The sequence below is a fragment of the Saccopteryx leptura genome, chromosome X (assembly GCF_036850995.1).
Source record: "Saccopteryx leptura isolate mSacLep1 chromosome X, mSacLep1_pri_phased_curated, whole genome shotgun sequence".
Lineage (NCBI taxonomy): Eukaryota > Metazoa > Chordata > Mammalia > Chiroptera > Emballonuridae > Saccopteryx > Saccopteryx leptura.
The window spans coordinates 10,130,102-10,155,671 of record NC_089516.1 but is presented as its reverse complement, the minus strand read 5'-3'; the positions used below and the strand labels follow the sequence as shown (position 1 = coordinate 10,155,671).

Sequence of the window (25,570 nt, the reverse complement as noted above, 5' to 3'; positions counted from 1 at the left end):
GATCCACCCGGCATGCCCACCAGGGGGCGATGCTCTGCCCATCTGGGGTGTTGCTCTGTTGCAACCAGGGCCATTCTAGCGCCTGAGGCAGAGGCCATGGAGCCATCCTCAGCGCCCGGGCCAACTTTGCTCCAGTGGAGCCTCAGCTGCGGGAGGGGAAGAGAGAGATAGAGGGGAAGGAGAAAGGGAGGGGTGGCGAAGCAGATGGGTGCTCCTCCTGTGTGCCCTGGTCGGGAATCAAACCTGGGACTTCAACACACAGGGCCAATGCTCTACCATTGAGCCAACCAGCCAAGGCCAAGACTTATCACTTCTTTAAGGCACTGTCAACCATCCACCACCTGAACAATAACAAAAAACTGAGTTCCTAAAGCAGCAACCAAAAAGACTATTCATTCCAAAGTGTGGGTGCTGATTTTGGCATAGATACCTCTAAAATGCCAAGCCTGAAGTGAGCTGCAACAGAGCTAGCCCAGGGTCCCTAAAAGCCTCCCCCTGGATCTGAAGGCCACCCCCTCACAGTCAGGCAGGAAGGGCTTAAATACAAGGCCACAGAGACAGTGAGAAGAGAGCGAGGCTGCCACCAGCAGTTGGCATGGCAACATGAGGGGAATGAGTTACCCTGGCCTAGCCTAGCACCATGCCGAATCCATATTAATCCCCTTCCACCAGGAACTTTCACTTCAGATCCCCTACCTACATGACTAATTCAGGTTAGCATTTTGCTTTCTGGGACGTGGAGTCCAGCCAAACCCAGATGACAGGCATAAGAAGGAAACTAAGAACTAAAGAAAGAAAAACACATCAGCCATGAAAAACACATACTGTCCCAAAAAGGCTGCTTGCTCTCGTCTTAAACAGAAGGCAATGCTCCAAATGACAGGTGAGGGGAACCTCCACCGATGCCAAACATTAAGGGAGTCAGAGTGTTGCAGATTATTACAATGGACTGTGAGATCCATTCCAAGTCGTTCATATTACAGAAGAGAGAACTTGCCCCGAGGTCACACAGAGTTTGGCTGGACCTGGGCGAGCACCTGCCTGGGTTTTTCTGCGCTATACCGTAAATCCTTCTAATAGCCGATCGCTGCCAAATACTTATGTGCAGCCTGGCTCTCCTCAAAGCTCCGGACTCATATATCCTACCACCTCTGACACCTCCTCTTGGCTATCTCAAAAGCTCAAATTCCAACATGCAACACTGAACTCAGGATCTTGCCCCAGTACTCCCAACACCAGTTTTTCATATAAGGCTTCTTAGCTTAACAGATAACATCACTGTCCAGCCAGTTCCGGAGCCAGAGACTAAGGAGTCGTGTCCAGTGTTTGCACTCCGGCCCTACCGCTTCCCAGCTGTAACCTGGGGCAAACTAAATAAGGTCTTTTAAATCGCAGGTTTTAGCCTTTGGAAAAAATAGGATAATAACAATATTACCTCATAAAATAGTTGTGAGCAGTTAAAGAGATGATGTATATAAATGGTAAGATGATGTATATAAAATGGTAAGCACATAGAAAATGTCTGTGTGTGCAGTTTCCTCTATCTTCCTGCCTGCTTCCTATAATCCCACTCCTTCACCGGGTAAACACCCAGGAATCCTTGTTCTAGCTCAAATGTCACTCCTAATGGAAGCCTTCCGTGACTGGCCCCTGCCTGCCAAGCCTAGGTCATAACCGCTTCCCCTGCCATTTTTCACCCTCAAAGCACAGTGTAATTTCCATTCACATTACACTGTGTTGGTTTGATTGATGGCCATCTCCTCCAATAGCCTATAAGCTCCATGAGGTCAGGGAACAGGAGTGCTATACCTCAGTTTTGTATTCTCAGCACAGTACCTGGCATGTAATTGGTGTTTAGTACACAGTAGTTGAGTGAAACGCCCAAGAAACGTCTTTATCTGTGGCAAACTGGACCTAGAGGTTGGAAGAGAAGTGACAGGATAGCCATCCCAGTGAAAGCCCGTGACCACCCCATCCAGGGGGCCAGGTACAAAGGGCCTGCTGAGCCCCGTCCAACCACCGCAAAGTCCATGGTTTACTGCCTGTTTGACTGTGATTCGAACTGTTCGCAGTTTGGTCTCCATGGCGCTAAGAATACACGCTGCATAAACATGCACAGCCACACCCCAGGAATTACTTAGATGGACCCCAGTCCCTCTGATACCTTTCCTAATGTGACCATCACTCCACCATGGGTATGACTCTTGTGTTTAAAGACACGTATTTGTGTACCACAGGACCTCTTAACGCAGTGAACTACGACATCCAGGGCTTATCTGATAAAACAGCCGTCTGTTCTAACTCAGGGATAAGACTGATCTCTATGACACTTAGGAGAGAATGGCTTTTCGCTCTCCAATGTGGTACCACTATGAAATTTTCAGGAATATTTTTTACTAGATCCAATGTTTGTTTATGCAACAACTTTAGAACCTAGCCTCCTTGTAACATGGGACTCTAATGTATAGCAAAGTATTTGAAAGGCTGGTTTTCACATTTGGCAGGCCTGGGTTCAAATTCTGGTTCTGCCACTTGGGAGTTATGAATAAAATCTTAGACCCATAGGTCCTGGCTAGGTAGCTCAGCTGGTTAGAGCATCGTCCCAATACGTCAAGGTTGCGGGTTCAATCCCTGGTCAGGGCACATACAAGAAGCAAACAATAAATGCATAAGTAAGTGGAACAACAAAATTGATATTTGTTTCTCTGTCTCTCTCCCCCTCACCCCTCTCCTTCTCCCTAAAATCAATTAAAAAAAGAAAAACTTAGACCTATTATTTAACCTCTCTCAGCCAGTTAACTCATCTATACTATAGATATAACAACACCTAAATATTAAAGTTGTAAGAAGCATTAAACAAAAAGTACCCAGCACCTGGCTAAACCACTGTCTTTAAGAACCTTTGCACACAGAGCGCTGCCGCCTTAGAAGATACAGCTCTGTGCCACACCTCACGGCACCCATTCCCAGGGGGCGTCAGTGAACATCTCAGTCTTCGTCAGCCTTCTTCTGTTCCGCCCCAGACCCCAGCCCACTTCCTGATGGGAGTATCTGACATCACCCTGCTGTTTTCAGTAGAACTGCCTGTGCAAAAATGATCCTCTTCCCAATGTGAACAGCTGAAATGCTATACAAACCACCCTACTTCCTCTTGTCTTTAGGGTCAGTGAACCCAGTTTCCACAACTTCTCTCATGTAGACACAGACGCACACATGCGCCCTTTTTTGAGACTATGACTTCCTCGGCACAGGACTCAGAGACACTACACAAGGAAACAGTGGCAGACGCAGGGGACAAAAAAGAACTCTTTATCCAAAGGAAACCACTGAAGAAAGGGAATTTGCGATGTTCTAAGCGATGGCATAGCCAGGAAAAACTGAAATATCACTGGTGCTCCTGTCGTAATATTTCCTTTGTATCAATTACATATGGGAAAGAGTAGTTGCTTCCACTTGTACAATAACTATTGACTGAACAGCACTGAACTACGCACTGAGGGATAATACAGAAGAACTACCTCTGCCTTCCAAAAGCTTGCGTGTAACTGGAGGCACAAACAAACGGGCACCAGCCAAGCATCCCTGGATGACTGATAATGACGGATAAATAAGGCAGAGGTGTTATGGGCATTTCTGGGAAAACTAAAGCTCTCCTGAAGAAGGCAGCTTAAGTAGATAAGGGTGGGAGGGCATTTTAGACATACCGAACACCAAAAGCCAGCCTGCATTAGCTAGAGACACTGAGAAACATATGATATATAGTAGAAAACATTTAGGAAAGTATACAAGCAACAGAACAAGAAGTACAATATTTGCATGAGGGAGCAGTTTAATATATTCCTTGCCAAAAAAAAAAATGGAGGGCCCATCAAAGGGCCATGTCCCCAAAGTCTGCCACCAGCATAACCCCACAATATCACTTACCCGGGTAAGGGAAGCCTGATGCCAAAGGGGCTTGGCTCCTTGGTTCCCCGGTGAGGGTCCCTCGGGCTGAACAAGGGGCTGTCTAGCTTCGTAAGGAGCTGAAACACGAGGGAAAGTCAGCATGATGCACAAAGATTCCACCCAACAATTATGACTTCACATTCCGACTGACACAGCATCTGCTCTTAAGGGCAGAGTTAGCGAAGGAAATAGTTTGTGTGCATACGACCACCTAGGACAAACAAACCTTGGTGCTCCTGAGTACAATTCAACTGGACAGTCTAAAGATAGCCAACCAATTTATGATATGGCAGAAAAATATTTACATCAGGTTAGAATTAGGAATAAATTGTAACAGTGAAATGGTAAAAACCTAAATTGGGATAGAAAACATGGAGAGTAGTTAGAAAGTGCCATTTTATAAGTGTTCACATTCTTAACAGAAGGGAAATCCTATATATACGCCCCTGTTTAAATCTTCCATTCCTGACTCATCCCCCAAAGAAGCAAGAAAACAAATACGCATTTTGAACACTAAGACTAAACGTTATCTCTCTCTCTTTTTTTTTTGGAAAATAAATGGCACTGTCTTCTTTTCCTTTTTGGCAAGAATGTAAAACCAAATAGAAAAAAAAAATACAAAAAGGAATAAATGTATTTTATAGTTATTATTTATTTGTCATTTGATAACCAAACTAAAAAAATACATTGTTACCTATACAAAAAGGTGTTAAGCCACAAAACGAATGCATTTTTTCATTACTTTTATTTCCAGGATACTTAATGACCTTGCCAATAGAGCAGAAAACCAGTTAAACATAACCAGCTAGGATTCAGCTCCAACCAAAGGAGAGATGATCACCCAAGACAAAACCATTTCTGATCTGTGTGGGTTTCCAGCTCAAGCTTTGGAAGAATGCAGAAAAATAAAATGCTCTCTTTCTGTAGCTTCCTTAGAAATCAAATTAGGTAGAGAGAACAAATCAGCCCTTTAGTGCGTCACTTTTAGCATTGTGTGATCTTTTTAAAACCAAGAGGGTATAACAACAGCATGGCAAGAATAACAACTCCTGTGCTCACATCTGCTTACTGTATTTCATCCAAGAAACTGGAACACAAAATTATAATATATTAAAACACATTAAAATGTCAAAATCATTGCCAGGCAAAGCATTTTGTGTCTTTTCAGACTCTGCTACGAATGATTAAAAATATAAAAACTGCAAAAGATACATATTCAGAAAGCACATAATCCAATTCTTAAAAATAAACCTTAGCTGGCCCACACGTATTGTCTTCGGAGGGCTTTTAAGATCATTCCACTATGATGGAACACCGAATTAAACTTTTAATGCCTGAAGGCTTGAATGACAGTAAACTGTTTACCATGGTTGGGATATTAGCGGTCATAAGCTTTCCCTGGGAAACTGATCCCACATGGCTCTGGTTCCCCTCAGAGGCAGGAGGCTTCTACTGCCCAGGAGGGAAACATGTTAGGGAGGCCGTCTGGCCCCTGGCTCCAGTCCCTCACCGAGAAGGGCCTTCTCCCATTGGAAGAGACAGACCTATCTCATCAGTAAGGCTTGAATGAAGGCGTGGCCACATGGGGAATCATTTTTGGAGGGGCCTGACTTCGAGGCAGAGGCAGAGGCAGGTTAAGGTCAGTTGAGGCCCTGGGTGCAGAAGAAAATATTGGGCCCCTTAAAAAAAGAGACAGGGAAAATAAAAATACATGTTAACCATATTTTTAAATAAGTAAAAAATATTATGTATTATTCATGTTAAAATTGCACATATGAAACCATACTTGGTGTCATTATAAAAAAGTGTAAAGTTGGGGTTTTGCAGGGCCCTTCAGAAGTTGGGGCTCAGGGCATGCGCTCGGTGCGCCCGCTGTTAAATCTGCCTCCGCCTGGAGGGCAGGTTTTTCTCTTCTGTGGGAAGCCTGCGCTGTGCACAGCTGCCTGTGTCTGGAGAGGTGAGCGTCCGAAGCCCATGCAGTCATAAATATAAGACGTGCTCTGATCAGCTCCAGCAGTGCCACAGCTGACGACAGGCCATCACCAGTCTAACTCCTGTTTATTGTTCAACTAGAACTGAGCTCAGGAGGTAAAAAGGTAGGTGCGGCTTATTGCCTCTACTGTCCTTCCTCCCAAATAAAACACAAGACCTGCAACTCAATGCAAAAAAAGTATTAATTCTCAGATCCCCTTACAAGAGGTTTAATAAGGAACTAGCAGTGCCATCTTTCTCCAAGAATAGGAATACAAAACAAAGCCTGAAGATTTCATCACTGTGAGAGTCAGTGTCAAACTAGAATTTATACAGTTTTAGCACTTCAACCTAGGCAGCCAACTCTGTAAACTAGAACAATTTGATATGAGTAACTTCACAATAAAACTCTGCATCTGCAGTCGACCTAAGGAATGATGGCCAGAAGGTGACTTTCAAGAATATGTAAGAATTTCACAAGTAAAACAAATGCCAGAAAAGAGAAATACCCATAGTTACACAGGCTAGAAATGGACAGGAATAAGAAATGTAGGCCCACCAAGTCTATTTTTAGGGCCAAGAAACAAACATCACAGCTCATGCTCTTGAGTAGATAGATAGATAGAATTGATACATCAGAATAAGATATATAAGAAAAAGCAGAACAAAAAATAAAAAGAACAGACATATTGATTTTGAGATAAGATATCAGAAAAAAACAAGTGAAAGAGTTGAAGGTAGTGGCCTCTGGACATCAGAAACAAGCTCAATGAGAAGGAGAACAGTTGTATTCACTATAGGCATCTAAATATTATTTAACTATATGCATGTGTTACTGTGATTTAAACATTATATATTTTAATATGGAGAGCATTATCTGCCTCTGAGACTTGTGGTAAGAAGACAATAATGCTCCTCAAGACCTCAGCATGATGCCTGGCACCTAAGTCTTATGTAACGAACATTAGCTACAGCTACCTCCAGCAGGTGAGACTAGAAGAAGCCTAGGAGAGCAGCTAAAGAGAGGTTCTGAATTACAGACTGGTCTGATGATGCTCAGCCTGATTGAAAATATACTTAACACATGCTCCACCAGCCAGGAATCATGGCAAAATATTGGACAAAGAAATTACTCCCAAAAATATGTTACAAGAAAATTATCCCAGTAGCAAAACTCCTTTCTGAAAAGGGGGAAACTGAAAATAACTCTAGAATGCTTAGTACCAGAGTCACTAAGATTTAACAGGCTTTTGCTATGCTTTGGTCTAGACCAGTGGTTTTCAGGTGCCAGTCCGCAAAAGAGTTAATCACCCTGATGTTGTATGAAGGTTATAGACTCCACAGACCAGAGGCTGAAAACCACTGGTCTAGAGCAAAGGGAAGATAGAGTACAGAAATAGGAAAAAGACTACTGAGTCCATCAGATGGGGTGATGGCACTGTGAGGCAACAGAGGAGAGTCAAGAAGCAGATGGGAGGAAAGACATGGAAGCCTGAAGAGAGACTGAGTCATGAAAATGTGGGGGGAAAGAGAAGGAAGACATGGGTCTTCTATTACTGTATGACCAAAAGATACATGAGAGAAAAGGAAGCATATACGTAAAGAAAATCCTTTGGGGGGAAATCCATAGACATTATAAAAACAGGAATTCACAAGCTTTGATATGAATAGTATCAATTAGAAGCAAAACTCACAAGATGGACTCAAGTTGCAAAATGAAAAACTCTCCCTTCCTTTGACTTAGGTGGATAGAAATATCTGTAAACATTTGATTTATGAACGTCCCTTGTTCCCAGCTACAGGGACCCAACTGCCTCCTAATCAATGGCTAGACCCAGGAAACTCAACTCCTTGAGAAACAGGAGACTGTTCACTCTCTATAGGCATTCTGTCCAAAGCAGAAGCCTCTGGGAGAGAAGCTCATCGGTCTAAGGATCATGACGTAAGAGGAAAACCAGGAAGGGGAATAGAAACTTAGAAAGACAGTATTTTGAGAATGAAAGAGGGACCACAAAGAGATGTCACCCCACATCTAACAGAATGGCTAAAATTAAAAACCCTCCAGGAAAAGAAACCACTGCGAGTACCAAATGCTCCCAGGGAGCATGGAGTCTCCTACACGCCGGCAGCGCTATACAGTCACTCTGGAAAACTCTTTGGCACTTTCTCATACACCTGCTTTAAGTGCAGCAATTCCACTCCTAGATGTCAGGGAAATTCAACATAATGTCACCAAAAACTCACACACAAATGTTCACAGTATCCTTATTTATAACAGCCAAACACTGGAAACAACCCAAATGTCCATCAACAGGAGAATCAAACTGTGGTCCATTCATACAGTGGAACACCACAGAGTAATAAAGATTAACAAAGTACTGGTCCACACAATATGGATGAACCTGAACCGCTATGCTGAGGGAAAGACGGCAGGCAAATAAGAGTACAATCATTCAATGATTTCATTTATATGAAGTTCTAGAAGAGGCAAAACTAACCGATGGTGATCAAAATCAGAAAAGCACCTGTACTGCAGAGCAACAGGTGACTGGAAGAGGCATCTCAGGGGTTCTAATCTTGATCAAAATGGTGGCTGCTTGGGTATATCCACTTGGTAAAACTCAAAATGAAGATTTTAAATGTGAGCATTTAATCATATGTAAATTTTACCTCACTTAAAAAAAGAAATTTAAAAAAACATAAAGGCATGAACAACCTTGACAGAAGTTGCTAAGAGTCAAGAAAGATGGAGAGAAGCAGGCCGTTTCCTTGCCGTCAGGGGAATGGAAGCCCCATTTGCATGGGATGAGGGAGAACGGGCATGGAACAGAGCTAGCACAGACAAGCTTTCAGGAGTGTCAAAAAGGAGCCAGTGGAGCTGGGGGTACGCTGACTCAGTAGAACAAAAATGACTCACCTGTGAATTAAAAACAAACAACAAAAAAAAAAAGAACAAATCAGGCACTACTCTAGGCACAGGACTCCCAACTTCCAAGCCCAAATAAAACTAGAAATAAAAAAATCACTTCTGAAATCAAGCAGTAGAGACTGTAAGAGGAAAATGAATTCTCAAGCCTGTTTTGCTGCAGACATCAGTAGGACATTCAAGTTTCAGGAAAAGTGATTTCTTGTTACAATATCATCTTGCATTTGCAAAGGACTTCATTTCCAATCACATTTTATACTCATGTTCTCACTAATCCTTACAAAACTCCTCCAAGATACCATTACTCCATTTTATAAGAGAGGAAATCATGGTTCAGAGCAGTTAAATGGCTTGCCCAGGGTCACAAAGCTAGTGACGGAAAGCCACACCTGATTCCGGTCGGTCGAAAGGTTTCTCGTTATGCCATACCTGCTTCCCTCGGCAGGAGTACAGCCTCTCTGTCCAGGCTAGCACACAGTTTAGAGCAGTGTCCCGAAAAACCACCACTCTTCTCAATGCAGCAAAATCCTGCAGAAACTGGGTCATTTTCCGCCACTGTCCACAAAATTTAAAAAAGGGGTCTGGGGTATACAATTCTAGGTTACCTTTAATTGGTCATATCCTAAAGTAGGAGCCTGAGCCCAGGAGGACAAGATGCTGCAGTGAATTTATGGATTTCTAGCACTGCAGTCCGGGCAGCCAGCTCTGCAAGGTATCCCTGGAACCAACTACCGTGTTTTACCGCCTGCATGGCCCACATAGCGTGAACGTGAGCAAGCAGGCAACCCCACGACAGGCTCTCTACACACTTGTCAGCAAAATTCTCATCCCCAAACACAAGCGCTAAATATTTCCATATATGTGATCAGTCTTTATATTTTTAAGTAGTTCCATAAAGGCAGTTATTACATAAATACATTGGGTATATTTGCAGAAAAGAATAACAATTCCAAAACAATACCACCCGTAATATGCCACCTTTCTGTGTGATAAAATCTGTATAGGAAGGATTAAATCACCTAAATTGTTGTTTACAAGTCTAAAGATGAGCTGGTTTGTAGGAAGGGAGACAAGGCATTACTAGGACATTTTTCATTTTATTTTTTTAAACCTTGACTGAGAAAATAAAATTAAATTGAGGCATGTTTCCAAAGACAGAGATAATTAAGTCTGGAGACTCAGCAGCTGGCGGCCCTGCTGCCTGGGAGATTAAGGAGTTTCTAAGACCCTGCCCGGGACAGCTGGCCCACAGCTCGCCTCTTACCTGCATGCATCTGCTCCGTGCTGCTCTGCAGTTTGCTGTAGCCATGGCTCAAGGGCACCCTCTGATAATGAGGCGGGGAAGAAGGAGGGGAGGCGAGGGGTGACATCGTGGGAGACTGGGTTTCCTGCTTCAAAGAACCAGAGCAGAGTTCAGAAACGAGCACTTGAGAAGCCTGGCACACTGAGCTGCAGCTGTGAAGTATAACCCAACTCGATGCTGGCGAGCCAGCTGATTTAACAAACGGAGGGCATGGTTTCTCCAGAATTCAGCTGGGTTAGAAATCAGCGTCTGGGATTCCAAAGTCTCCCAGAGAATCAAGTCTCACTAGGACTCAGGTTCAGCTGGGTTAGAAACCAGCGTCTGGGGTTCAAAAGTCTCCCCGAGAATCAAGTCTCACTAGGACTCAGGTTCAGCTGGGTTAGAAACCAGCGTCTGGGGTTCAAAAGTCTCCCAGAGAATCAAGTCTCACTAGGACTCAGGTTCAGCTGGGTTAGAAATCAGCGTCTGGGATTCAAAGTCTCCCAGAGAATCAAGTCTCACTAGGACTCAGGTACCGAAATTATTAAAACAAGCCTGGAATACTTTCAGTTATTCCGATAATATTTTCCTTTAAAAACAAGGCAGTGATCACATGAAATAACATTCATAATCTCCAATTTTGGTCTCTTTGTGGATAGATTCCATTTTTACTCAATAAGCAAGGCCCGTTTTCTAGATTTACACTCATCAAGTCTTCCAGCAAATGCAGATATTAACAAATATTTAAAATGCTTCATGTTAAATATTCTTTGAGCTTACTATGCCAAACAAAATGCCAGCTTTTATTTTCACATTGAGAGATTGCAAAACAATTCATTATGGGTGAACCACTGCAACTAGCCCACTTGTAAATAAGATGGAGCCTTAAACACATTACAATTCAAATCTCAATTCAAACATGAACCTGATGTTGGAACCAAGGCAAGATAAGCAACTTTACTCTGCTGCTGAGTTTCCTCTTCTGTATTTTTTTCCCAAAGATAGAAGCAGGGAGGCAGTCATTCTCCCGCATGCACCCAACCAGGATCCACCCGGCATGCCCACCAGGGGGCGATGCTCTGCCCATCTGGGGCGTTGCTCCATTGCAGCTGGGGAGCCATTCTAGTGCCTGAGGTGGAGGCCATGGAGCCATCCTCAGCGCCCAGGCCAACTTTGCTCCAATGGAGCCTTGGCTGCGGGAGGGGAAGAGAGAGACAGAAAGGAAGGAGAGGGGGAAGGGTGGAGAAGCAGATGGGTGCTTCTTCTCCTGTGTGCCCTGACCGGGAATCAAACCCAGGACTTCCACATGCCAGGTCGACACGCTACCGCTGAGCCAACAGGCCAGGGCCCCTCCCCTGTATTTTTCTTAGTGCTACCAACAGAGTGGTAACTTCAAAGTACCCAGGTATCAAGGAAACGGCACTTTTTCCTTGACACTACAGTGCTGCTATTAGTTTAAAAAATACGCAATCTGGGATACTGATTAATGTTCTTCTTCAAGAAACAGAAAAAAATATTTGCTTTGAGCTGTGAGCTCACACCCACAGATCGGGTGGGCCTTGTATAAACCCAGCCAGAAAGGGGATAGGCCTGGAAAAGTCCCAGGGAATCAACCATTCTGGGGTAGTGAGCCCTCTTTCTTCCCTAAATGCTGGGAGGAAAGCATGCCAAAGAGTATTGCCTGAAGATTCCTATACTCTTTACATGTATTCCTGAAGGAGAAGTTTAAAATGCTTCAGAGTTATGAAAGCCAGTTATTTAAGAGGACATGCTATACCTTACTTAAATATAGAACTATAAATATAAAACTTCTATGGCAAGACCTCAGATATCCAGCATTATCAGGGTGAGCCATATAAATTAGTTCTCCAACTTAATTCTTTAATTTCATTGCATTTTTTTTTTATTTTTCTGAAGTTGGAAACGGAGAGGCAGTCAGACTCCCGCATGAGCCCGACCAGGATCCACCTGGCATGCCCACCAGGGGGCGATGCTCTGCCCATCTGGGGCGTTGCTCTGTTGCAACCAGAGCCGCTCTAGCACCTGGGGCAGAGGCCAAGGAGCCATCCTCAGTGCCCGGGCCAACTTTGCTCCAATGAAGCCTTGGCTGTGGGAGGGGAAGAGAGAGACAGAGAGGAAGGAGAGGGGGAGGGGTGGAGAAGCAGATGGGCGCTTCTCCTGTTTGCCCTGGCCGGGAATCGAACCTGGGACTCCTGCGCGCCAGGCCAATGCTCTACCACTGAGCCAACCTGCCAGGGCAATTTCATTGCATTTTAAAAACACTTTGATTCATCTTTCTAAAATATAACAGATTTCTGCCTTATAGAAGATATTACATTGAATATAATTTGAGTTATCTGCATGATTCAATATCTTTTTTAAAAGTATGGGCTGTACCTTGGTGACCTCGGGATTTACTAATGTGTAAAATCAATTACCTCTTCCTGACAGGCTCACTCTTCTGGAATGTTACACTTTAGTCCTTGCCAACCACCACCTGACATTACAATTAGTGGTCTAAGTGCCAAAGCCCATCCTCCCTATTCTTCTTCCTAACTTGCTAACTGGCACGGCGGCAGTTCCCAAGACAGCATTACAAACATCGTCCCCAAGAAAGGATTCCCTGGTGAAAGAAGTTTAGTAAGTACAAATCTCAAGGTCCCTTGATTGTAGAACTTCTCAAGGACTTTAATGTACTAGTGGTGCACTATGAATCTCTAAGACTGAGGACTTAGTCTCTCCCCAAGAATAGGATATAAAGCAGTATACTCCAAACATATTTAACCAGAGAAACCTTTCCTCCAGACGTTTTGGAGTAGAGGGCCTATTAAAAACTCGTAGAAGTTACATTTCAAAGGACTCATTTGGAAATGCTGATTAGAAATCAAATAAGTATGCTAAATCAGTGGCCTTCCTTTGGAAAGAATTCCACATTAAAGTAGGCTCTAAAGGGCCCATGGGTGGCTCATATTAATTCCTATGCATGGGCCTCTATTTATTGCTACAAGCAAACTTCATCGGCTCATTTCCAAGACTGTAACTGTACCCCAGATGGTGCGATTTGCTGGAAGCTTGACAGCAGATACGAGGCACTGCTATGCCAGATTTCATGGTCAGAACCAAACGGACATGCGTAATCGGACTGTTTACCTGTTTATCCTCATTCTCCATTCTTTTGAAGGTATTTTTCTCTGAGATTAAATATGGAATTTGAACCTTAGTTCCATGCAGCTCAGCCGAGTTCCCAAATCGTGTCTCACCGTCGGTCTTGGACAACATAAAGCGAGGCAGCGGCAATTCTTTAGGACCAGAATCAGAGAAACTCAAGTGAGACTTTATTTTAGAACTGAAGAAAGGGGAACTCATTGGCCAAAAGATGAATCACTTTTGAGGAAAAATTCCAGAGCACTAAATATAGATTAAGTTTTTATTTGGACACAATGAGGACTCCTACAATAATGTCAAGATAGAAAAATGCTACAGTTTTACCAAAGCATTCTGGCTTAACATTTTTACATGCCATCAAATCTTAGCACGCCTAATTCATTTACAGATATGGAAACAGACATGAAGGAACTAAGTGACATCCCCAGGATCACACAGCTCATCCGTAGAAGAGGTGGCTTCCGGCCAGTGCCCGTGTCCTTCATTCCTAGGGTAGAACCGTTTCTCACTTTAAGTCATTCCTTAAAGGCTTTTCACATTTAATTTCCAGTTGTCTTTTTATAACGGAATAACAAAAAATGGTATCAAGTTAAAGCAATTAGTTCAGTGTTCAGCCCGATCCGACTGTCAAAACCATTAGCCACACTCACAATGCTACAAAGAGCTGAAATGCAATGGCCTGGTATATTATTTACTTATCTTTCAGATCTGACAAAACTACTCTGAAAACAGAAAGGATGCTTTGGCACACTTCTAGTTCTCAGCACAGCAAATCACACAACACAAAGAACTCCAAATATGGGGATAATATTGTGAATTACGCATAATGATTTGCATCTGTATCCACTGGTGAGGATAATACTCATCAGTGTGCCTTTGCGCTTCCACCAGCTCGCTATGCCAAAAACACAGCTGCACTTCCAATGATGATTGATGCGGTGCTAAAGCCAGAAACCATCTTAGCAACAGCAAGCAAGCATCCTAGCTCCCCAGGCAAAGAATGCCCCTGGTTCTCTAATATCCACATCATGTTTATTTTTAGTTGCTATGTCCACATTTGATTCAAAAAAGTAGGCAATATGACAAATCCCTGCGTGATCAATCAGCCAAGGGCCCAAGAGACATAAAGGGAATAACCAATCTGGAAAATGAAGCCAAGACTCTCCTAAAAGAGAGGATGGCTGCCATTTCTACTGTCTGAATGTTTCCCAGCCTCGGCACCTCTCCAGCACTCAAGGCAGGAATGGGCTTCGTAAGAAAAAAGGCAAGAGAGAAGTAAATCAAATATAAGCTATTCCTATGGTGTCTTCTCAGAAAGGTATTTTGTTTCAGCTCAGTCTGCAAAAAGGATCTGAAAAGACAGAACAAGATCACATAAATAATTTGCACCCTGATCTGCCCACGAGAGGATGACTCTACTGAATACATGAGGGGAAAAAAGAAGTAAATGGTCGGCATTTGTAATCTCCATGAGCAGTATTTTACTGGTGTTTAACAGATAACCCTGGCTGTTTAACCCAGCTCTGACTAGTATGAGGCTAGAGATGCCTAGTGCCAATATTTAAGGAGGCACTCACTCTCAGGGCCATGTAAATGCAGAGTCGACACTTTGCAAGGCTCTCATTTTCCAGAGAGTGAATGCCCCCTTAAATTATGCACCCTAGGCGCCTGCTGCCTCACCCCAGTTCAGGAGCTGGTATAACCAAATATGTACTTAGTTGAAGCAAAGCTGTTAAAAAATGTTCCACTTGGCTTTCAATAGAAGTCACTCTCAACACTGCACATAAGAATCACCTGGGTAGCACTTAAAAATCCCGATGTTCAGGCCACATCCCAGACTACATAAATTAGAATTTCTGGGGGTGGCCCCTGGTACCTCTATTTTTACTTTGCACTAAAGCTCTCTAGGCCAGCAACTTTCAACCTTTTTGATCTCCTGGCACACATAAACCAATTACTAAAATTCTGTGGCACACCAAAAATTATATTTTTTTGGTGATCTAAAAAAATGGGTATAGCTTTGATTCCTTCACATTGGATGGTACTGTTGTGTTAGCTGTTGTCATTTTTTATTTGACAATCTAAGGGAAAAGAGGTGAGAGCCCCTGACTACATAGTCACATTATTACATATTTTAAAAATTCTTGTGGAACACCAGTTGAAAATTGCTACTCTAGGTGATTCTCAAGTGCAGATGAGGTTGGAAACCAGGCAGGGCCTGATAACGATGACTTCTATAAAAGTCCATCAGGAGTTCCTGGTGAATCAGAATCCCAACTGTTTGAGCTTAAAGAGTGGCAGATGATTAAGACTCACTCGCCATGCATAAGCATCCATCTCTTCATTCATTCATTCATCCATTCATTCATTCATTCAACAAACCTGCCCTGAGTGCCCACAAGTCCCCACAGTGCAGGGGTTACTGCATCCTTCTGCCTTCCCCTTAGTAAGCTCTAGACTAGTAAGGAAGACAGATGAAATGTTAGTCAAACTTGGAAAGGAGTCCTTACAAACTCTGATAAAAGTGCTATGAAGGAGCAGATACTGAGAAAGAATAAAGTGGGGAGGGGACTGTCACACAGAAGCATTACCTAACAGGTCTATCCAATAATTACCTAACTGCCTAGGGATATGTAATTTATTTTCACTTACTATTTACTCTTGATTGGGCATTTTACAATTCTGGAAGGGTAGAGATTAACTTGAAGAAAACTGTTAGCTAACAAGTAATTCTTGTCTAATCACAATGCAAATGAATATCCTCTTGGAAAAGAGTGTAATAACCAAGTTCCAGTTTTATTGCCCAAAGGGCATTAATCAATTTTACACATAATTTAGTAATCTTATTACATCATTCTTTCTTTCCATGACTAGAAATACTTCTGACTCTCTCATACTTTCTCAAACCAGCTTTACTATATGCTGGTTCTTTCATTAATGAATTAATTTGACAGGACCTACTTTAGATAAGAGGGTGGGGATAGTCTTTGAATCCTGAAGAATGAGAAGGAGCCCGCCATGAGAAGGGGAGGGGGAAGAACAGACCACTAGGAACGCAAGACCTCCAGATAACATGGTGTTTCCTGTAGAAGGAAAAGAGATGGCTCAGAAATTTCTAGAAGGCCAGTGAGGCTGGCAGACAGGCTGTAACCACGAGGGACCGGTTTGAGATGAGGATGAGGGTGGAGAAGTAGGAAAGAATAGATTATGCAGGGTTTACAGATCAGTGTAGATACTATGAATTTGGTACTATGTACAACAGCAAACCACTGGAGGATTTAAGGATGAGGAGACATGATCTAATGGATATTTTGAGAAGACCACTGTATCTGAGAATAAAATGGAGTAGAGAATAGAGGAGGCTAAGAAACCAATGATGAAACTATTGTAGTATCACAGTGAGTGGCTGGGGGTGGCTTGGGCTTGTAGGGACAGAGAGATGGGAGGAGCAGGCAGGGAGACTAGATTGATACCGTCAGGACTTTTGATGGGTTATACTGGGGAGCAGGGGAAAAGGGGGAATCAAGAACGATTTCTAGGTTCCCAGCTTGGGCAACTATAGATAGTGGTAGCATTTACCGAAATGGAAAAGATTAGAGGTAAAAGGTTAATACACACAGGCACGTGTCATTCATGAAAGAAGGGTGGACTCACAGATCCCTGGGTGTGATAGGGCTACAACAGCCTTTCATTTCAGGTTCTCACAGAGCCTTTTCTTTGGCCTTCAAGGTTTGTGTCATCACACATTAAGCTAATGGATTTCAAGCAACAAATCAGAAAATTCTAAGTGGCAGCTCAACGTTTGGCCCAATCTTAAATTCATTCTTACTCAATATATGCTGATAGCAAATAACTTATATTTAATAAATCTTTAATTGAAGAAGAGTCAGAATTAGCTCTGAGTATACTTAAACCCTCAGAAATAAAAGATATCATGATTTATAAATACAACTGAGAAGGCCTTATATTTTTTAAAAAGTGTTAATCCTATACACAAGTGAAACTATTGTAGTATCAGAGTGAGTGGCTGTGATAACTTAAACAATCCTTCTACCATCTTCCCCCTACTCCCTGGGAAACTGAACTGTAAATTTAGGCACAAATTAGTTAAAAGACTTCAGTCTAACTTAAAGTAAGTAACAAAAGTGTCAGAAGTTTATTCTTATATACAGTAAAGCAATTCTAACTTTTCCAGAAGATAAAGTTCGAAGATACAATAAGGCTTAATGCCCATTTACAGTAGAAGGGAAATTATCAGTGCCTACCACAAGTCCAAATTCACTGTGATGGAAGTTCAATCACAGCAAGTGACTAACAGCAGTGACTGCGATGTCTTCTAGCAGTAAACACCAAACGTGCCACTGAAATAATGCTCCATTCAGAAACCTGGTTCAGGCCCTGGCTGGCTGGCTCAGCAGTAGAGCATCGGCCCAGCGTGTGGATGTCCCAGGTTCGATTCCCAGTCAGGGCACACGGGAGAAGTGCCCATCTGCTTCTCTATTCCTCCCCTTCTCACTTCTCTCTCTCTCTTCTCCTCTCCCTCTGCAGCCATGGCTTGATCAGAGCGAGTTGGCCCCAGGTGCTGAGGATGGCTCCATGGCTTCCACCTCAGGTGCTAAAAAATGGCTCTGGTTGCAAAGGATCAAGGGCCACAGATGGGCAGAGCATCACCCCCTAGCGGGCATGCTGGGTGGATCCAGGTCAGGGCACATGCAGGAGTCTGTCTCTGCCTCCCCTCCTCTCACTAAAATAAAAAAAGAAGAAAAATAGAAAAAGAAAAAGAAACCAGTCTCAAGGAACCAAATTATATAATACCAAAGGAGGTGTTTTGTGTCAGATTGTTTTTTCCTATTTGGATAATATTCCATGATTACAGATTACAGTCAGCACCTTACTAAAGAGAAAAAATAAGCAAAAAGAAACACTTTGCACAGCAATGAAGAACATGGGAACTGGAGGCTGAGCTGCTGGCTCCAAACTCTACTAGCCTTGCATCCTTAGACGAGTCACTCAAATGCCCTAAACTTCAATTTCCCCACCTGTAAGATAGGGATAACAGTCCCACAGAAGAGACCACCAGTGTGTTGACCCACAGCCACTTCTCTCTTTGCAGGCACATGAGAGAACTGCATCCCCTCTAGCCTGCTCTGCCATTCAACAAGTCATGTGACAAGTTCTAACCAATGTGCTGTGAGCAGCAGTAACAGCAGTCTCATCCAAGCCAATGCATTTAACTGCCAGAGCAAGAAACTATTTCTGTGTTGTGGCAATGGTGGGAACAGGTGTTGTGCTGGAGGTGCCACAAGATAAAGAAGGAAGGATCACAAAGCCACCACATGGAGGGCAGCTGCTCTAGAGGGTCACCCCAACCCACTGCAAAGCAGGAAGGGATCCTTTGTTTTGTTAAGGCACTGAGATTTCAGTGGTCTTTGTTATCATAGCTTATCCCAAGTGATGCAAACTGACACAAATACCTAATTTAGGACTTATAAAGGCTAAATACGACAGTGTCTGTCATACACTAAGCCTTTGATAAAGATTAACAGAATGCTCACAGCCTCCTGATGGTTAGGGTAAAAAGGATTTTGTTTCTCATAGCCCAACGAATCTTCTCAGCTATCTGGAGTTGGTCTATAAGGTTACCATGGGCCTGACCTGTGGTGGTGCAGTGGATAAAGCGTCGACCTGGAAATGCTGAGGTCGCCGGTCCGAAACCCTGTGCTGGCCTGGTCAAGGCACATATGGGAGTTGATGCTTCCAGCTCCTCCCCCCCTTCTCTCTCTCTGTCTCTCCCTCTCCTCTCTAAAAAAAAAAAAAAATGAATAAAAAAAATTAATTTAAAAAAATTTAAAAAAAATTATAAGGTTACCATGGACTAATCATAAATCCTGAAACCACTTCACGGTTTACCAGGGACTTCACAGGACATGTGTGAACAGCTGAGTAGCTTTTATCTCAGTATGAGGAAAAGAAAAAAGTTTCTGCATAGCTGTGTGGACATATGAGAGCCATTTGTATCAGAGTGAATTAACAGGGGACCTCAGCACATCCTTTAAATATTCACCTTCTTCATACAGATTTGTAAAACCAATGCTGAGACAGTATAAATGTTGCCAACAGTCAGGGGCTCTGCTTTTTGTTCAAGCTGTGGAAACTGCTCAAGTATATAGTGGTTGCAGGCAGGGATGGCAAGATAAGAAAATGTCAAATCAAAACGCTGAGAAAACAATCTCGTTCTGTTAAAATGTTGGTATACCCCAAAGTACTTACTAATCATCAGAATGTGCTTCGGGAATTGGAGGGTTAAACGGTGGGCAGAGCTGGTCTGACGGGCAGACACAGAGAGAGGGGAAGGGGCAGTCACAGACACTCCCAGTTACTCACACTCTTGTCCCTAACGGGCAGTAGATGACATTATATATTCCTCAAGTGGAAAATTAAACTAAATGTTATTCTTTTGCCACAGGCTGTAGAATTCCTGTCCCAGTCTCTTCCTGCTAAAGAACAAAATCTATTTAAATGGCAAGGAACTAATCTCAGGTCACTCTGAATTTTTTCCCCCACATTAAAAAACAAAACAAAAAAACCCCCAGAAACTAAGATACCTGCTAAATTTTCTTATTTTAGTTTCCAGGAGAGTTGGAAAAAGCAAGGAGAAATTCCACAAATGTTTATACAATAGGCCTTAAACCCAGTAAAAATGGCATGGATAATAAAACGTATAACGGGAGCTACTTACCACATTTAATACTCTCTGTCCGCACAGGGAGGCCAGACTGTGCTGCAGCAATTAATTTCAAGGCAACATAAAACTGAGTTAGACCAAAATAACCAACCCGCTTGGCACCGCACAGTTCTGTGATCTGAAAACAAGCAAGAAAAACGACGCTGAAAAACCCCATTTCATAACAGGAAAATGAGACAAGATATATTATGAAACCTCAAGGCTTTCATAGCGTAGCTAACCAAGCGTCCCTGGAGAACCTATGTGTACACACTGGTTTCTTGTTCCTCTGGTTTACAGGGAGGTTTTCAATTCGGATAATTAAATCCTACCTACTCATGATGTTTCAGGATTGATTATTCCTCCGCTTTCAACGACAAAAATAAAGGTGACAAAGATGGCTGCTACTCTTCTTACAAAAGAGAGTGACTTTTTCAGGGGGCGGATGCTGATGTACAAAGTCGAGAAAGTTAGCGGAGCGAAAGGAGAGCGGATTAGTCATTGCCACTACCTGTGGATGACCCTACCTGATTGAACTAAAGCAATTCCAGCTCTCAGGCAGAACGCTTTCCCGAGCATTAAAATGACATCTGAGGGCTCACTTCAGAAAAACAAAAAAGAAGTAACATCCACACAGATATTTTCAAGATACTGCATTATTTCATTTGTAAACCTTAAACTAATACATACCCTATTGGTGCTTTGAAGTAACATATTAAACATTCAGTGACTTTTTAAAAGTAATAGATACTCAAAAGTTCAAATAATAATAGACAGATATGAAGAACTAAGAAGCACCCCCATTTTCTATGCCCCAGGGGGAAACACTATATATTCTTCTAGAAGTGTTCTATGCGTACATATATATCACACACCTGTGTTTTCCCTGTTTATTCAATACTTTATAGAAACAGAATACCACATACTAACTGCACCCTTTTTTCATTTAGCAATACTGTTTCATGCCTAAAGACATCTCAGCCTGGACCTCCACAACCCTCAGGACAAAACCCTATCTCCTTAGTATACACAGCATTAAAGTCCCTCTACAACCAGGCCCCGAGCAGCTCCTCTAGTTTCAGTCTGCGCGCGCGCACGCGCGCACACACACACACACACACACAGTTCCGTAGCTGCATTCAGCTTCTTCCACTGTCCAAACACATCCTCCCCTTGTACCTCTCCTATCAGTGCGCGTGTTGCCGACGATGGGAAACTAAATAGCCTTGAAGTCAAGGTTGGTTTGCAATGAAAAAACTAATTAGTTTTTATGACTTTGGGCAAGTTCATTTAATCTGCCTGAAACCTAATTTATTCATATGTAAAGGTGAAACAGTCTCTCCCGCATAAGACTACTGTGAGGGGAAAAATAATACAGTGTATACTACATGAACGTAATACAACGCGTAGCAACATTCAGTCGGCGCTGGGCTCCACTCCACGCACTTGGAACTGGAACCCCCTCCACACTAGATGTGAACTCCAACGTGACCTCTCTGCTGCCCCTTCCCAAGTCCCCACCCATGGTGCATTTTCCCAGTGTATTCTCTAACCATTAGAATGTCCAAAAATGTCCTTCACATGATACACTGTTTGAGACTAACTTCCAAATAAAAGGGATTAAGGGAGTAAGTAAGGTGTAAAAGTGAACCAAGCTCCAAGTGTTGAAAATTGTTGAAGTTGGGTAGTGGGCTCATGTGGACTCATTCTCCTACTCTGTACTTTTGCATATATTTGAAACTCTCCATATTCAAGTTTTTAATGTCTATTTCAGCACTTACCACATCACAGTACAATTATATGTTTATCTCTGCCTCCCATTAAAATGTCTTCTCTCCAAGGACAAGGGGTAACTTCCATTCATCTCTGAGCACAAGGATAGGCACCCAGGGTACAGTCAAAAAATTCTTAATCAAGTGAATGAACCAACTCTCCCAAATAAAAAGTAACTGAATTTTACAATACAATCCCTTATTGCGAATAAATTAAACTACATCAATGTAATTCCGACATCAATATAGTTGTCTTGCCTGACCTGTGGTGGCGCGGTGGATAAAGCATCGACCTGGAAATGCTGAGGTCACCACTTCAAAACCCTGGGCCTCCCTGGTCAAGGCACATATGAGAGTTGATGCTTCCTGCTCTTCCTCCCTTCTCTCTCTCTCCCTCTCTCTCTCTCCCCCCCTCCTCTCTAAAATGAATTGAATTTTAAAAAAATAAAAAATACATATATAGTTGTCTTGCAGAGTAATTCCTAAAATTAAGAAATTGTAATCCTTGGTATGGGAACAACTTAACAGCTATATTTCAGTCAGTGTTAATTTAGTATCATTAACTCTCAATTATTCCTTTACTGTAACTATCAGAAAACCAAAAAGTTGCTAAAACATTCACTATGGGACTTCAAGAATAACACCTAAATCTGACCTTAGTAAACCACCTTATTTACCTTGGAATCTGTCCTTTGGTCCTATATACAGTACTACTAGAATCATTGCTTTGTAGCCAGCCTAGAATAAGTGGAACTGTGACATATAAGAACGTAAGTGAAGTGAGCCCATAGGTCACTTTGTACACCAATCGTCCAGGAGACATGCCAAGATCTTTCTGAAATATTAGAGCCACAGGAAGATTCGGAACTTACATGTAGAGCCTTGTAAGATGGAGACTTCTCAATCCCCAAAGTAGGTTAGTTTTGTAAGGGTTTTATGTTTGTTTGTTTATCAAGGTTCAAAATGTTCTAAGACTAAATTCTCTAAGGAAAAGCTCTAAATTGTAGGTAGAAATGTTTTGACGCGGCCCTGGCCGGTTGGCTCAGCGGTAGAGCGTCGGCCTAGCGTGCGGAGGACCCGGGTTCGATTCCCGGCCAGGGCACACAGGAGAAGCGCCCATTTGCTTCTCCACCCCTCCGCCGCGCTTTCCTCTCTGTCTCTCTCTTCCCCTCCCGCAGCCAAGGCTCCATTGGAGCGAAGATGGCCCGGGCGCTGGGGATGGCTCCTCGGCCTCTGCCCCAGGCGCTAGAGTGGCTCTGGTCGCAATATGGCGACGCCCAGGATGGGCAGAGCATCGCCCCCTGGTGGGCAGAGCGCCGCCCCATGGTGGGCGTGCCGGGTGGATCCCGGTCGGGCGCATGCGGGAGTCTGTCTGACTGTCTCTCCCTGTTTCCAGCTTCAGAAAAATGAAAAAAAAAAAAAAAAGAAAAAAAAGAAATGTTTTGACGCAATCTAAAAAAAATAAGGTAATACTTTATCCCAGGTACTTGGTTAGCAGGAGAAATTTCATTTAAAGGCTTCTTCAAACAGTCCAAGTTGCCAAGCTTTTCTCAAAACAAAGAAAAAAAAATGAAAAGATTGCATGCCTCTTCTTTAGTCTAAATTCTAACCCTATAACACTCAGCTGGATCCATCTTAGATTACACATTGTGCAAATTTCTAACACAGAACAAGAACCTATGGACTGGTGTTTGTTTTCTCAGGTGGAAGGCAAGAGATGAAAAAAAAATAAATGGATGAAATCAACTTCCTTACAGCTTACAGATGTACACTAAACTGTTGAGCTGCTGGAGATGAATCAGAAAAGTTCACTGACCATTTGAGAGGAACCTGGACGAAGTTCTGGAAGAAGACTGAAGGCCACTAAAATAGCTTCCCTCCTACCTAATTCTAAAAGATTAAGTGACTGTGCTGAGTAATCAGTCCATACCCGTTCCAGTTTGCCTAAAATAATACTTTCTTTCCTGGCTGAAATATAATAAATTTCAGAATCATTCAAAGGTTTGAATAAGCTTCTCTCTTTCAAGTATTTTTAAAGACTTCCTTATAAAGATTTAAAAATTTAAAAAGTCTTGGTGGGGGGGGGGGGCTGGAAGAATTCTCCAATAGACCTCACCTCTCCTTTTCTTTTCTCTCTCTGGTGCGGCTGACCAAGTTCAGACTCTCTGTTCATGCATCAACCGCCTCCATAAGCTGCCCCCGGGTTCGTGCAACTTCACACACCATCCCCCACATTTCCCCCATGTTGCCGTATACCAACCAGGTCACCCCCTGCCACAAACACAAACAGGTTTCCAGGGCTCCCTGCTCGTTTCCTGTAAAACCCAGACTCCTAAGCATAGATTTTGAGGCTCGCCCATCTGGCCCGAACTACCTTCCCAACAACCCCAAGTCTGTCTCCTCCCCACCCTGCATCTAAGAATTCTGCCATCTCTCAACACATGAGAGCCATTCAGGCCTCTGAGCACCTGGTGTGTCCCCTGCCTGGAAGCTGGATGTCTCCCAATTTCTTTATTGGCCAGGCACATTCTTCAAATCACCTCAAGCCTGACCTGTAGTGGTGCAATGAATAGAGGTCACTGGTTTGAAACCCTGGGCTTGCCTGGTCAAGGAACATACAGGAAGCAGCTAGGAGTTGATGCTTCCCATTCCTTCCTCCCCACCACCCTTTGTCTCTCTCTTTTTTTCTCTCTTTCTCTCTAAAATCAATAAATAAAATCTTTTTAAAAAATCACCTTGCCTGACCTGTGGTGGCACAGTGGATAAAGTGTTGACCTGGAATAAGGTCACTGGTTCAAAATCCCAGGCTTGCCTGGTCAAGGCACATATGGGAAGCAGCTACTATGAGTTGATGCTTCCTGCTCCTCTCCCCTTTCTGTCCCTCTTCTCTCTAAAATCAGTAAATAAAACCTTTTTAAAAAATCACCTCAAGACTGATCTTATCTTTGAAACCTTATTCAGTTCCATACAGCATATCTTCTGCATTCCCATAATCCTTTTCACAACTTCTCTATCACATCACTAGCCTTGTTAATATAGCAAAACCAGTATTTTTGTCATTGTCTCCACTACACTGCATCTCCTTCCCATACCCGCCAAATTTCCAGAACAAAGCAAGAGTATATTTTTATAATTTATATCCTCCAGGACTCATACTTTACGGTGCCTGCTATATATTCACTTGTCCAATGAATGTTTGTTGAATGTAGTTTTCACAGCCTGTAGTAGTAAAACTGTTCTTTCTCTCATCCTGTAATTATTTTTACAAGTGGCTGATAAATTGGCTTTAGCCATCTCATGCTATACAGCTTGAACAGTTCTGCAAGAATATAACAGAGTATTAACTTCTCTGTTCCCTCCCTTCTCCGCTAGGAGGAAGTGGTTAGGGTCAGAGCATGGGGAAAGGCTCCGCCCTGCTTTGTTCTGGCCCTCTGCCTTGCTGCCCAGAACACCTCATTGGTGCTCTAGCCACTTGGCACTCCTGAGATACACAGCAGGCTTCTTCCTCCAAGCCTCCTACTCAGCACACCCCCCAGGGGATTTCAGCCCCCACGCAGACATCCTTAACAACAGAAATACAAAGGAGAACTTGAATTACATGCTTACAAGTTCTACCTCAGCCTCTCAGGAAATAGCTGAAGAGCCATATCAACTATCCTGGATTTTCCTTTTATTAATTTATATGTTCTAAAAATTAAGAGAGACTTTCAAATACAGAGGGACCTGGGTGAGATACCCAAGAATATATGAGCCCCCCATATACAATTAGCCAGTATCAGGTACCA

The 25,570-nt window shown here is 42.9% G+C and overlaps 1 protein-coding gene across 2 annotated transcripts in view; it reads right to left on the bottom strand.

The window, feature by feature from the left end:
- Nucleotides 1-25,570, bottom strand: part of REPS2 (RALBP1 associated Eps domain containing 2) — a 225,955-nt gene that overhangs the window by 138,426 nt on the left and 61,959 nt on the right. The window contains exons 2-5 of one of the 2 annotated variants that reach the window (XM_066356509.1): nt 20,029-20,152; nt 13,275-13,423; nt 10,107-10,233; nt 3,925-4,022 (exon numbers count right to left, since the gene is read on the bottom strand). In XM_066356509.1, coding sequence (XP_066212606.1) covers nt 3,925-4,022; nt 10,107-10,233; nt 13,275-13,423; nt 20,029-20,152 — 498 coding nt within the window. The remainder of the gene's footprint in view (nt 1-3,924; nt 4,023-10,106; nt 10,234-13,274; nt 13,424-20,028; nt 20,153-25,570) is intronic. The other variant, XM_066356510.1, reaches the window with a different exon arrangement.